This window comes from Patella vulgata, chromosome 7, assembly GCF_932274485.2.
Source record: "Patella vulgata chromosome 7, xgPatVulg1.2, whole genome shotgun sequence".
NCBI lineage: Eukaryota > Metazoa > Mollusca > Gastropoda > Patellidae > Patella > Patella vulgata.
The window spans coordinates 36,797,410-36,811,539 of record NC_065885.2 but is presented as its reverse complement, the minus strand read 5'-3'; the positions used below and the strand labels follow the sequence as shown (position 1 = coordinate 36,811,539).

General features: G+C 32.8%; 1 protein-coding gene across 4 annotated transcripts in view; it reads right to left on the bottom strand.

Moving 5' to 3' along the window:
- Window positions 1-14,130, bottom strand: part of LOC126828711 (EGF domain-specific O-linked N-acetylglucosamine transferase) — a 41,015-nt gene that overhangs the window by 12,661 nt on the left and 14,224 nt on the right. For all 4 annotated transcript variants that reach the window (XM_056102470.1, XM_056102469.1, XM_056102468.1 and 1 more), the window contains 3 exons: window positions 10,361-10,522; window positions 6,605-6,702; window positions 226-334 (listed from right to left, as the gene is read on the bottom strand). In XM_056102470.1, the coding sequence (XP_055958445.1) occupies window positions 226-334; window positions 6,605-6,702; window positions 10,361-10,522 (369 nt within the window). The remainder of the gene's footprint in view (window positions 1-225; window positions 335-6,604; window positions 6,703-10,360; window positions 10,523-14,130) is intronic.

Here is a 14,130-nt window from a genome sequence, read left to right as displayed (position 1 = left end):
TCTCAGTAAAATTAAGGTAGAAAAGCCATCATCTTAAAGTGTTATTACTCATTATATATCACTAAATGATTCAACTTTATTTGTTTCTATCTTGTAACAGAACTACAACCTTAGAGCTTTGACTACATACTTTTACACACACAAATCCTATTTATGCACCTATTTTATCCACACAGCATCAACTCTCACTAAATAAATCAGTCCAGTTAAAGAGCATACCGGTACCTTTTCCTTAGATGAACAAAATTTTCTTGATTGCTTTTGAAAAAACTGAACATAACCAAAATCAGCATCCGTCCAAAACTTCTGTATTTGAGCAGCTTTGTCTTTGACCCTATAAAAGGAAATAGTCAGAAAAGTAATCAAATGGAGTTTAGTGCAATAATATGGAAAAATTTATAAGAGAGAGAGAGAGAAATGAGGCTTAACGTCCACTCGACAGAGACTAGGTCATTTCGGGACTAACATATGGTTTAATTTATTTAAATTATTCGCTTGCGCATAGGGGCCTTAAGCAGTGGGAGGAAATGGGAGGACCCGGAGAAAACCCATGAGGTTGGACAGGCAACCTTACTCCTTGTCACGTACAACCAGGGAAAATTTATAAACATGATGACTACCAAACAATAGTTATGTGCACTTGTACTAATATTTTTTCATTGTCATACTTAAAGCTAGACCCATCCCTCTCCACCCCCTGTGACAATTTAGTACTGGGTTCTAATTTGTCCATGCCAAGATCCTACCCACACAACCATAGCAGTTGCTAAGCAGTAACAGAATAACAAATGAACAAGATCTGAAGGTTTCTATGATTTGTGTCAAAAATTAAAGTGTCAATAAGAATTAAAGTTTGAACAGTAGTTTCTATGTAATCACTGTTTTATTTATTCTGGTTGTTTACCTATCATTGCTAATGTATTTAATTTGACCTGTTTTGTATGATTACTTGTCTCCCTTAAAAAATATTTTAGGTTTGTAGATAAAGCCAATGTTCAACAAACTAACAGTGAGGCTGATGTCCTCCACCCCAATCACAAAATAAACAGATGACTTGCACATTTATCTTTGTATAAACCTTTATCAATCAAATTACTTATCACTCTCCTAATCCTGAGCGGAAAAAACTCATCATAGAACTTACACAAGGTATTGAGATAATAGAACTATAAGAACTTTTACAGGTTTTCCTTATTTACTCAAAGAAACTTATAAGCTGTTACATATTTTGGAGTGAAAATAACTAACCAATGATAAAGTAGTTGTAGTGCATGGAGTGAAAAATCAGTCATTTTTATCAAATTTCCTCTTGATGGAATATGAATAACAGAAACAATAATACAATGATTATGTCGAATCAGTGAATGATTTATTTAAAACCTTTTTGGTTTTTTTTGTTAGTTGTTTGTAACCATATAGACTGTCTTGGCTCAGCTTTTGGCACTCTGTAAAATCTAATCCAGTCAGTTTATCTCCATTGTCACAACCAAGAACGATACATTTGTGTCTCATTTTATCAAAATTTCAAATTCAGTATTTAGTTCAGAGAACAATTGTTGAATAAAAATATATAACTGAACCTGATGCATTCTATACAGAATTATTTTTATTTACAACGTAATAATTACTTGTTCTTTTATGAAGATGTGCTACGGCCATGCTTAAATATTTTATATCGTCTTGAATTCTGTTGTGGAACTACAGGTCACACTCTATTATTTACTCGAATGCTTTATTTCTTGGCATTTTACAACAAAACAGATGTTATCTATTAACTGTTTGCAGTAAAATTAACACAAAACATATAAATCGGCTTCATTATACAGCAATGCATCTTGGTTTTTGCTTTTACATACAGAGGTCGACTGGACCATGTGCAAGGTTGACATATCGTCTACTACAGCGTAGTATATTGCCATAAAAACAACAAAAAAACAATTTAGACATGAAAAAAAGACTAAAAACATTGTTTTCCCTAGCATTTACCATGTTAAGATACATGGAAAATAAGGCCAGTCTTCCAGAGCTAAAAATAGCCACCGGAAATACGTCACAAGTAAAAGCTCCAATACTCCAAGTTTTATGACTCTCACTCAATTAGAATCAAAGTTATCGGGTAACAGACCATTGATGAATCAAATTGCTGATCTCTCATTAGCACCACTCTGTCTCAATTAGAATCACAAGAAATTATTAGATCAAGTTAATTCAGTTCCTTTGACTTTAAATTGTACACTGTCAAGAGAAAAATAAGATTCACCAGACCGTGATAATTTAGCAACTACTAGTCCAGTCGCCTAGGTCGATATTTTCATAGAATCTTTCACTTTTTGACAAAAGCATGAAAATTGGCATATAGATAGTTTTTGATGTTCTTTTTCGAAAAAAGGCGGGACACACACGATCTGATCCCATTTTTGGCTGACCTTTTGGTTTCAAAATGGTCACTTTTGAAATGTGAGATTTTGGACAACTGGTCATCTCTACCCGAGGCAGCCAACGTTGTAAAGAACATGCAAGCCACCTTGTAAATGCATGGTAGCTTCATTATCATGTACTGAACTTTGTACCAGCAATGGAACTTGTTATCAAACGTGACGAATAAAAGAATGAATATGGTGTGTGAATTTTCAAGTTAGTTGATCTTCCCGTTTAATTTTATTTGCACCGTTTATTCAAGCTTTACAAACTTCGTTTATTCAAGTTTTACATCCTCATCAAGTTAACATACCAACAGTGAGGCTGGTGTCCCCCGCCGAAATCCCGAAATAAATAGATGACACATATTAATTAATTCCACGTTTATCTTTTTCAAAAGTATCAAGCAATCAAACTGATTATCAACTATACATGTACACAAAGTTTCATCACTCTCTATCAGATAGAATTGAAGTCAAAGAAATTGCTTGGATCTGCTTAACTTTAGTGGGAAATGTTAATCATTGAACTCAGTCAAGACATTCACCTAATGAACATAAAAATCAAATTTAAACATTCTACCTAAATTAAAAGCAGAATTGTTATGTTCCAAAGTCTTGACCAATCAAATTGCTTATCGCTCCTTAGCCTAAGCAGACAATTCTCATCAAACTTAGTCAAAGTAATGATATAATGAATCTATAGCCCTCAATTATAACCAGTTATCGTGCCCAAAAGCATCAACCAATCAAATTGTTTATCTCTGCTTACCATAAGCAGACAATGTTCATCATCAAACTCCGTCAAGACATCCACCTAATGAATGCCTACACCAACTTGAAGTTTCTACCTCAATTAGGAGAGTTATTGTCTTTCGAAGTCTCGACAAATCAAATTGCTTATCGCAATTTCAGCAGAAAATGTTCATTATCGAACTTAGTCAAGGTATTGATGTAATGAAACTATACACCAAGTTTCATCACTCTCACATAATTACCGTAGAACTAAAGTTATCGTGTCCCAAAGCATCAACCAATCAAATTGCTTATCTCTGCTTAACCTAAGCAGACACAGCTTATCTTCGAACTCAATCAAGGCATCAACCTAATACACACCTACACCAAGTTTGAACATTCTATCTCAATTAGAAGGAGATTTATTGTATCCCAAAGTTTTGTCCAATCAAATGCTCATCGCTCTGTTTACCTTGAGCAGAAAATGTTCATTATCGAACTTAGTCAAGGTATTGATGTAATGAAACTACACACCAAGTTTGATCACTCTCATTTAATCAGAACTGTAGTTATTGTGTCTCAAAGCATCAACCAATCAAATTGCTTACATGTATCTCTGCTTAACCTCAGCAGAAAATGCTCATATTCCAACTCCATCAAGGCATCGCCATACACCCACACCAAGTTTGAACATTCTAGCTCAATTAGAAGTAGAGTTATTGTGTCCCAAAAAGTGTGACAGACAGGCAAACCCATGTTAATAGTCATTTGCTTTCTCCGAAAGGCAGGGGACAACTAGTAATCTATAAAAATCATTTATTATCACTAATATTTATCGTATCGTGCCCCGTGCAGTGAAAATTTTCCCTACAGATAGTTCAACTCGACATGGCGAATGTGCACGCTTCAGTGGCTTGGCTAATCACGCAGTGCGATTTACACTCAGCGCTAGAGTCTATGAGTCTATAGATAGCCATCACCCATGAAATTCTCTACACATCTATCAACTATTACAGCCGTAAAAAATCTATTCTTGACGATTCTGAATAGCAGTATTATGTTTGTTTGCTTTACCATCATTAACTATACCATTAGGAGCGGCATCTTTTGGTCTAGTACAAATAATATCTCTGAAACACTCGGGTTAGGCAAGAACATGATACTAGCAGTAGTTTCATTTTACTTTTACATGGTTCTTAAAACAATTGTTGAGTTGCCTAACGTGCATATTTCTAAATTCAATTTCTTGTTCCAGCTTTCTGCTATGTTTTTTAAAAAAGTAGTCTTGATTATCCTGGCCTGTCAATCAGATGTAGAATGGTCAGTAGACTAGCGAGATTAATTTCAAAACAAGGGCACGTAAACTATTTTTTCCTCAAAAGTGCCTGGATGTTATGGCCGACACTTGTTACCATTTTTCAGTCTATTATTTATGGATGGTTAAATGATCATAGCTTATTAAGTACAACATGACCGTTTATTTAGTGACTATAAATGTGCGAAACTGATTTAAGGCTTGATATATATATAAATATTGTGGTGTAATTGTCGAGATATTTATTTATGGTGGGGCACCCTACCATTGCCATTGACTGAAATATAGCGACTTTCAATCTGCAATTTTAGATTACCTTTTTATTTAGATATATATTACTAGCGATTGTATCATAATACTTTGATATTGGTCTCAATATGCAAATAATCTGACTCAAAAGTTATCGAAATTTAAGCGCTATTACTGTTTATGTACGGGCGGCTCATTTCCAGGGATTTCCATTCCTATTATTACAGCCATAGAAAATGGGATTTATCGGTTTTGCAGACTGAAATTTGTCAAAACTAAATATTAGTATCAGTAGTCTTGAACTTCCAGTATTGATAGAATTCTCCTCAGCCCCACAGTGGGTGAGATATAGCATCATGAAATTTATGCTTTAGCATAAAGATAGGTTGCCAGGCAACGAAACATATGCCCACAGCAGCTAAATCGTCCGAGCGGTCGACAAGGGTTGACACATATTTATTCTTTTGCAGGTAACTAGGGGCATTTACAAGACAATTTCATACAGATCAGATTATAATTTTTGTCGTTTGTGGGTTCACAAGGTTCTACAAACTGAAACAAGGGCCTTACCTCTGGAAGTAATTTACAGAACATTTTGAAATTTGACAGGCTTTTTCGTTTTACTAATTTAAATAATGCATATAAATTTCATACAGATTGGATGATAACTTTTGTCATTTGAACGTTCACAAAGTAAAACAAGGGCCATAACTCTAGAAATAATTGATGGAAATTGCTGCAATTCAATAGGCTTTGTGGTTTTACTAATCTAAATGATGCATACAGATTGGATGATAACTTTCATCAATCAAGCATTAACAAGGTTGAACAATGTGAAACAAGGGCCATAACTCTAGAATTAATTATTGTAAATTGCTGAAATTCAATAGGCTTTGAGGTTTCACTAATCTAAATGATGCATATAAATTTCATACAGATCAGATGATCACTTTTGGGATAAGAGTGTTCACAAGGTTCAACAAAGTGAAACAAGAGTCATAACTTTAGACATAATAAACGGAAATTGCTGAAATTCAATAGGATTCTTCTTTTTACTAATCAAAATGACGCATATGAATTTCATACAGATCGGCAGATAATTGTTGATGTTAGAGCGTTCACAAGATTCAACAAAGTGAAAAAAGGGCCATAACTCTTAGACATAATAAACGGAAATAGCTGTAATTCAATAGAATTCTTCTTTTTACTGATTTAAATGATGTATATAAATTTCATACCGATCGGCAGATAATTTTTGATGTTAGAGCATTCACAAGGTGCAACAAAGTGAAACAAGGACCATAACTCTAGAAGTAAATAAGGGAAATTGCTGAAATTCAATAGGATTCTTCTTTCTTCTTTTTACTAATTTAAATAACACATAGGCTTCTTCGTTTCACTAATTCAAATAATGCATATAAATTTCACAAAGACCGGATGATAACCGTTAGAGCATTCACAATGTTCAATCAAGTGAAACAAGAGCCATAACTCTAGACGTAATAAACGAAAATTGCTGAAATTCAATATCCTTCTTCTTTACCTAAATTTAAATAATGCACATAACTTTCACAAAGATTGGATGATAACTTTTGGCGTTAGAGCGTTCACAAGGTCCAAAAAAGTGAAACATGGGCCATAACTCTAGATGTAATAAACGGAAATTATTGAAATTATATAAGCCTTTTCATCGCACTAATGTCAACAACATATATCAATTTTAAAACAATCGGGTCAGAACTTTTGGCGTTAGAACGTTCACAAGAAATTGTGGACAGACAGACGGGGGCGACGGCAATATACGTCCAAAAACTATGGGCAGTATGGGCGTATAAAAACTATGTCTCAAAATAAATACCTCATAGCCTAAACATGTACATAGACTTACCAGCCTCTGCCATCACCATCACATATAGGTGACTTCATTCTCTCACTCTGAGGACACCCTGACTCATATCCCCAGCATTTCTTCACATCTGCTATCTTCTGTTTAAAAAAACAATAAATAATGATAACAATGTTTTGGCATCAGACAACACACACATTAATCAGAATACCATTTGTATAACAAGAGTAATTTGTGTTTACAATTAACAGTCAAGTAAAATTAGTCTGTAAATTTCTGCCGACTTTAATATCACACTTTAATTTATTATCTCTATATAGAACCATTGTATGTCCAAATAATGTAAGGTTCGTTGATTTGCATGAGAGAAATCATTTACCAGTTGTACTTTCGTTTCATGTATTTTTTGTACTTGATTACCTGAATTAGGATCTGTTATGTGCAGTATTAGTAATTAACAAATTCCCCCGGTAAATGTGCCTATTATTCAGAAACTTTTCAAATATACACTTAAGAGTATCAAATGAATTCCCAAAATGATCATTATTTGTGTGTTATCTATTTGGAATGTACATGTATAAATCTAATCAAAATATTCATTTCTTTTCATCCTTATAGTTCTATAAGACCTAACATTTATTCAGAAATGTTGCTGTAATGTTCAGATGGCTGATGTTGGCTGTGTTATACACGGAACTTCAATAAGTTTATAATACCAGGGCTTTCACTTCAAAATTATCACTGTCGGTTATTTTGGGTAACACATGGAAACTTCGTGTTTTTTACTTATGGTACTGTATCGTGAATTCACGTATCTATACACCAGTGATGAGATTTCATTATTTTTCTTGTCGGACATTTTACCAAAAATAAAGGGGCATAACTCTTATCGTTATTTAAGCAGAAGCATTCATACCACACTTAAAAATCATGTATCAACAAAATATTCAAATAAAAATAGGTGAACCTCCCTATTTTTCATATTTAATTCACGTACGGTATTTAAATTTATGTCAGTAACATTCCTTCAAAATTACGCATTTTCATAATACATGTACATTGCCGATCCTGCTTTGACATCAAATTCAAAACAGAAATATTCGTTCAAAATTACGTTTCTTTGTTTATACGGCAGCAAATGAATACAGAACTTCTGAAATAAGAATAGTTTGTGATGTCAGAACATCGCTTTCTTCTTTTTAAAAATGACAACAAAATATTCAAATCCATGCGTAATAAAAATAGGAACACCTCGCTATTTTTTATATTTAATTTCCGTATGGTATTCAAATCTATGTCAGTAATATTCCTACAAAATAATGTGTTTTCGTAATACGATAAGACTGAAAGCATGCCGATCCGCACCTGCTTCAAGCTCACACCAGTAATATTCCTTCAAAATTACATGTCTTGGTTTATACGGCAGCAAATGAAAGAAAGGCGTTCGAAATAATAATACTTGTGGTCATGTCAAAACACCATTTTCTTCTTCATAAATTGGTATTTTAAAATTACATTGATAGTTAAATCACTTGTAAAAAGCCATAGCTAACTTCAGGGTATGGCGTACTTTAGCGTACGTGACTCATAGCACATAGCTTCAAAAGCACTGCCTTATATATATGTTAAGTGATTTTCGTGTGGCAATCGAGATCACGGGAAAGTGCCACTATGGATGAGAATTTCTATATGGAGTCTTAAAGGATGTAAAAGATATTGCAGACAAAATGATTGTCCATTGATTTGGGGTGTAATATAGTTTTACGATATGTGACATCTATGACTAGTTTATATATGCTGTCGGTTGGTACAAGCTGTGATTAAAATGTCCAACAATGGAGAAACCATGACGAGGTATACACTGAGATTAAAATTATAATCACTCTTATTGGATTGATGAATAGTCTGACAAAGGGGAAGCAATGACTTCTGTTTAAGATTAAATTGATGAATGGTCTGATAAAGGATTAAGTCAGTCAAAATCATGCCAGATTAAGTAGTTAATCAAGGTAAGTGTATAGATAATATGATAAATACGTTGATCACTTAATTACCTAATCATTTCAGCTTATTAACAGCGATAATCAGGTTGACTTGTAGTTATACACTCAGTCCACTATATTAATTTTGGAATTTTAAATATTATTCACCATATCTCGCATCAGACATGTCCGCAATATAGGGGCGAAATCTCATCACTGCTATACACATACCACTTTACACAAAAATATTATATATTGGACTATGAAATAAAATAATAGTAGGGCCTATAACAATTATTTAGTAATGAAATATCCCCTTGTCTATCTAAAATAGGTTTTATTATCTAAATTTCTTCTTTGGTTAAAAAGACAAATAAAGAGCTGAATTGGGCACAGAAATATCATTCCAACATAAATCAGTGAATGATGTCTTAAAAGTGATTGGAAAAGCTTCATTTTCATTGGCTGCTAACAGTACACAAATAAGACGACACATTCAAAAAGGAGTCAAGTAAAGTAAAAATAATTGTATAACATGAAGAAATGAATTGAAAAACATCTGATTGGTACATGTGTAACCAAGAGCCATAACTTCAGAAGAAAAAATAGGCAATAAATAAACAATACCATCAAATTTCAAATGTTTGAGTATCAAAATATCTTAATACACAGGAATAAAGAATCCTAGTCAAAACATTGTTCAGTATTCCATAGAATTTTATCCCATGTATGCCTCTGAAAAAAGTTGCTTTCAACATCACCAACAGAAGAAGCTGATGTTAATCTGTATCACTAATATTGTTTTACTACTGATACAATGAAACAATCCTTTAAAAATTTCAAAGTTATAGGCAGTAACACGGGATAATGAATTTTTCCACAGTTGTTCAATCATACATTATGCAAGAGCTAAATCTGCCTATTGCAAGTCTTTATTTATGCTTCAGATGTTATAGAAATTATTCATTAGACCTTTATTTACAGCTTGGATTTAAATAGTCGTCCATTTTAAATTAATTCAATAAACGGCCGACAAAGCTAACATTTACCATTAGTCAGTCACTAACAGAGTCTGCCAATGAAAGATCTGCCAAGCGAGGGTACCAAACCACTGAGAATGTTATTTGATAATCGAGAATATGTGGGTGGAGTTATCATCTGTCAATAAACGATTGACAATTCTCATAGATGGTGTGAACCCAGTTGACGCCTACTTCTATTCCAAACATCCAACAGTGACAACTCCATTCAGAATAAAGTAATTTGACTGAAATTTTCAATATTTTCTTTTTATTTATCATCTATTTTTGAATTATTATAGCAAGAATGACCAACTCTTTATTAAAGATACATTATGGGAGATTCGGTAACGAGTTAGCAGTTCTCACTATAATAGTTAAAAACTAGATAATGTAAAGGCAATTTGGTGAAAATTTCATTCAAATTGATCCACTATGAACCGAGAACTAAGCGACTGAAATTCCCATAAGCCTCGGTCATCATTACTAAAGTCAGTACGATAAACAGCATAGTCTCGATTATCCATTTAATCGTTTAATAGAGAAGGAAAGTTATGCAGTAAATCGGCTTACAATCCACTAAAGATCGCAGGCTAGCGCTGCCATCTAGAGTTGATTATGGCCAGGATAGGTTAATTAATGTCTAATTAATAATTTAGATAACATTTCAGGCCTAAAGAAAGACCTGAAATAGGCAGATTTAGCTCTTGCAAAATGCATGTTTAAACTCTTAACTAATGTATCTTTAAGATGGGCTTTTAAAGTACATCAAAGAAATATACATGTACCATACATACCCTATAAGGACATGATTTGTCTTCTTTACATAGCTGTTTAATATCTGGGTTGTTGTTAAAGAAAAAAGGTATATGTTCAGTTGGTAGATGTAGATCAGACCATATTGATGATTTTGTCTCCATTGAGATCAGTAATACCAGAGATAGTGTTATAAACAGCATCTGAAAATATAAAACATACAAATTACAACAATATTATGTTGTCTAATTATGCTGTTTTTAGCATATATGGCCATGTCAGTGATTTTGACACATCCAGTTGCCTGGATGGGTACATATGAGTGAAATGATGAAGGCGACAGGGTTGACCTTGAAAGTAGCAGTGGTTAATTTCCATTAAAATTTAGGACTGGATAATACAAGGTTGGCCAGTCTTTTACATACCATGCACCAATGTTTTCACACATGAGTTTAGATGTGCAATACAACTCTTCTACCCCCATCTACTTCTTGTAAAAATATGTTATTAGCATGTTTACATGATAACCTTATTAAACATAAAAAGAACAAATTTCAGATAAACATTAATGAGACTTTTTAACTCAAGTTACCCAAAGTTTGACGTCATCATGACGTTATAAAAACTCATGTCGTAACAGTTAATATTGATGAAATATATCTAATTAAAAAGCAACAGAATAATATAGACACTTCAAGTAAATCGATAAAATGATATAGATATAATGGCATTTTCATAATATGGATTTTATGCCACAAATTACTAGGGCAGATGCTCTAATTTAAATATTTCAAGCAAACTCCATTCATATAAATGGTGATTTCCATTTATTTCTTTTCTTGGAGGTTGTGAACTAAAATCATTCACTATGAATCATAGAATCTCTTTTAATTACTTGTAATGGTGATTTCCATTTATTTATCTTTTTGAAAGTTGTGAACTAAAATCATTCATTGTGAATTCCTTTTAATTATTTAGACTACAACTACATTCAATAATTTGTTGATTAGGCCTACTTCTATTATGTTGTAGAACAAAACTATCAAATTTTCACCACCAATCAAATATGAATCATTCAATATGGACAGTAATCCGTCATTATCAGAACATTTTCATATAGACAGATAGTTCATCGTATTACTATAATTTTTTGAGAAGAATCAGTATGATTTTTAACAGTCAAAATGTCAAACAGGAAGTAAACAAACAAGTGAAAGTCATCTGTTTATAAGGGAAGTACTGGGTAACTATCAATGATAGTATCAGTACACTAAGAACACTGCATTTAGCTAACCGAAATGTTGACTTTAGTCAACATGGGTCCTGAATTACAGGAATTTACGATTTGATATACGCAAATGTCGAAAGGAACCAAGATCTTGGGGTTATAAACATGCATTTCAAGTTTCATCAAAATCAGATGAAAATTGTGACCTCTAGAGTGTTCACAAGCTAAAGACATGATTTTTCGTACAATCAGGGGCCATAATGCATTAAGATTCGATCCGATACATGCCAATATTGACAGGACCAATATCTTTTGGAGTTAAACCTATATTTCAAGCTTAGTCAAAATCAAATAAAAATTATGACCTGTAGAGTGTCCACAAACAAATTGTGGACGGACAGCTACAAATTGGTGAAAACCGATTTCAAATTGGTTGAAAAACAAAAAAGTTTCCTTTGATGTCTATGTAAAAATTGATTGTCTAAGTAAAAATTGATTGTCTAAGTAAAAATTGATTGTCTAATAAATTTGTTTATGTGGAAGCACAGCTGTGTGCCAACACATAATATCCAATATCTATACTAAATTCACAAGGAGAATGTAATGTCATCCATTTGCAACTGGAGTCCCTATATACCTATGCCTCACCAACAACTGTGCCAATTCAATGTTGGATATAAGGCTAGCTGGTGGTAGATTTAGTTCTAAAAAAGAGGTTAATCAATCAGGGAAGATATCTGGAAAGTGTTAACCAAATGGTGGTTCCTCTGTCCCCCCATCCCATAACCGCCTTTCCTCCTAAAGTCTGCTATATAATTTCTTTTTAGTTTTTCTGAAGACAAAGTAAATCAACAAAGACGCTGAAACCACAATAGAAATCTTGAAAGTTATAAGGGAACACAAATTCCCCTTCCAAAACAAAGTAAGGCAACATTGTACCCGGGACGCTACTTCATCGGTACATTCTGGACATGTTCTTTGTAATTTTCCAAACGTCCGACCAGGAATAAGCCCAATTGAACACCATGATATGGTGAATATTCAAAATTCCAAAATATATTGACTGTACTGAAGGTATAAATACTACTCATCTCGATTATCAGTAATAAAAGGCTGGATTGATTAGGTAATTAAGTGATCAAAGTACTTATTGTGTAATACAGTCTATATATACACCTACCTTGATTAACTACTTAATCTGCCTTGTGGTTTCTCATCAGCCGACAGCATGTAGAAACTAGTCATAGATGTGACATGTATACTAAAAGTATCTAACACCCAAAATCAATGAACAGTCATTATAACTTACAAAATGTTTTGATTATTATTATTATATTACATCATATCTATAGTGAGTGCACCCTTTCATATCACTGTTCTGGGGCACTTTACAAAGTGACAATGTAATCATAAAGAAAAACAAGATTTTAGACATGTTAAAGTTGTATACAGAGTCAGATGAAAGCTTGTTATAAGTTGTTTTTTAAAAGAATATAGAGATGTGCAACATCTTAAATTAAATGATAGATTATTCCATAAAACAGGGACTGTTTCTACTTCAAATTCTGTGCCGTCTATAACGGTTGTACCCACAGCATTACAGCGCTTCTCGCAGGATTAACCTACAGTAAATTTACAGGTTTATTAATATATTGGAGAATGCCTTATGCTGTGGTCTTAATGGCATGTTTGTTAGAAAAAAAAGTCTTGGCTAGATGTGAATCGATCCAAACTTGTTAATTATAAGTAAAATCACGTAAAACAATTAATCTCACCTTTAATCAATGTGCATGTACGTCAATATTATACAGGATAACAAATGTAGTGTTACTACATACATATACACTGGTTATAAAAAATCAAAATCACCACAACTTTTGTACCAATCCATATTTATAGGTTGCAACATGTTGTCAACAAGACATATATTCAATACTCACTATTTATCAATTTATTTACCAATTTCAAGTATGTCTAATTCAATGAAAACCAGATGGTTATAAAATCCATAAAATAACCATTTCCCTGATTTTCATTCATATATCCAATTTACCTGATTAAAAGCTTAAAAATGTTTAAAGATGCATCATACATGAGTTATTTTGTATTTAAGTGTTCTATAAATTATTGTTTAGATATTTATCACAAAACTGTCTAGTCCATCGGATGGCAGAGTTTTAAAACACCTGCAAGGTTTAAAAATTTAACAATAAAATGGATAAACCAGACAGTCTTGTTTGTCCAGTACCATTGCTACACTACACTAAGCTACATATTCCAACACTCATATATTCGTTCAGAATAAAGTAATTTGAATATATTAATTCATTATCTTATTTTGAACTTTTATAGCAAGAACGGTCAGTTCTTTATCTAAATCTTACATAACGCATTTTTAACATTATGCATCTTTTTCTTCTCATAAACATGAACACTTTAGCCTCTAGACTGTCCACAAGAATTGTTTAAAATATTAATGGTCATGACCTGAACAGTACCCATCAGAGATCTTGAAAATCAATAAGATTCTATATCTCATGAGAAAAAACTTTGTGTATATATTTCAAGTCTACTTTATTATCA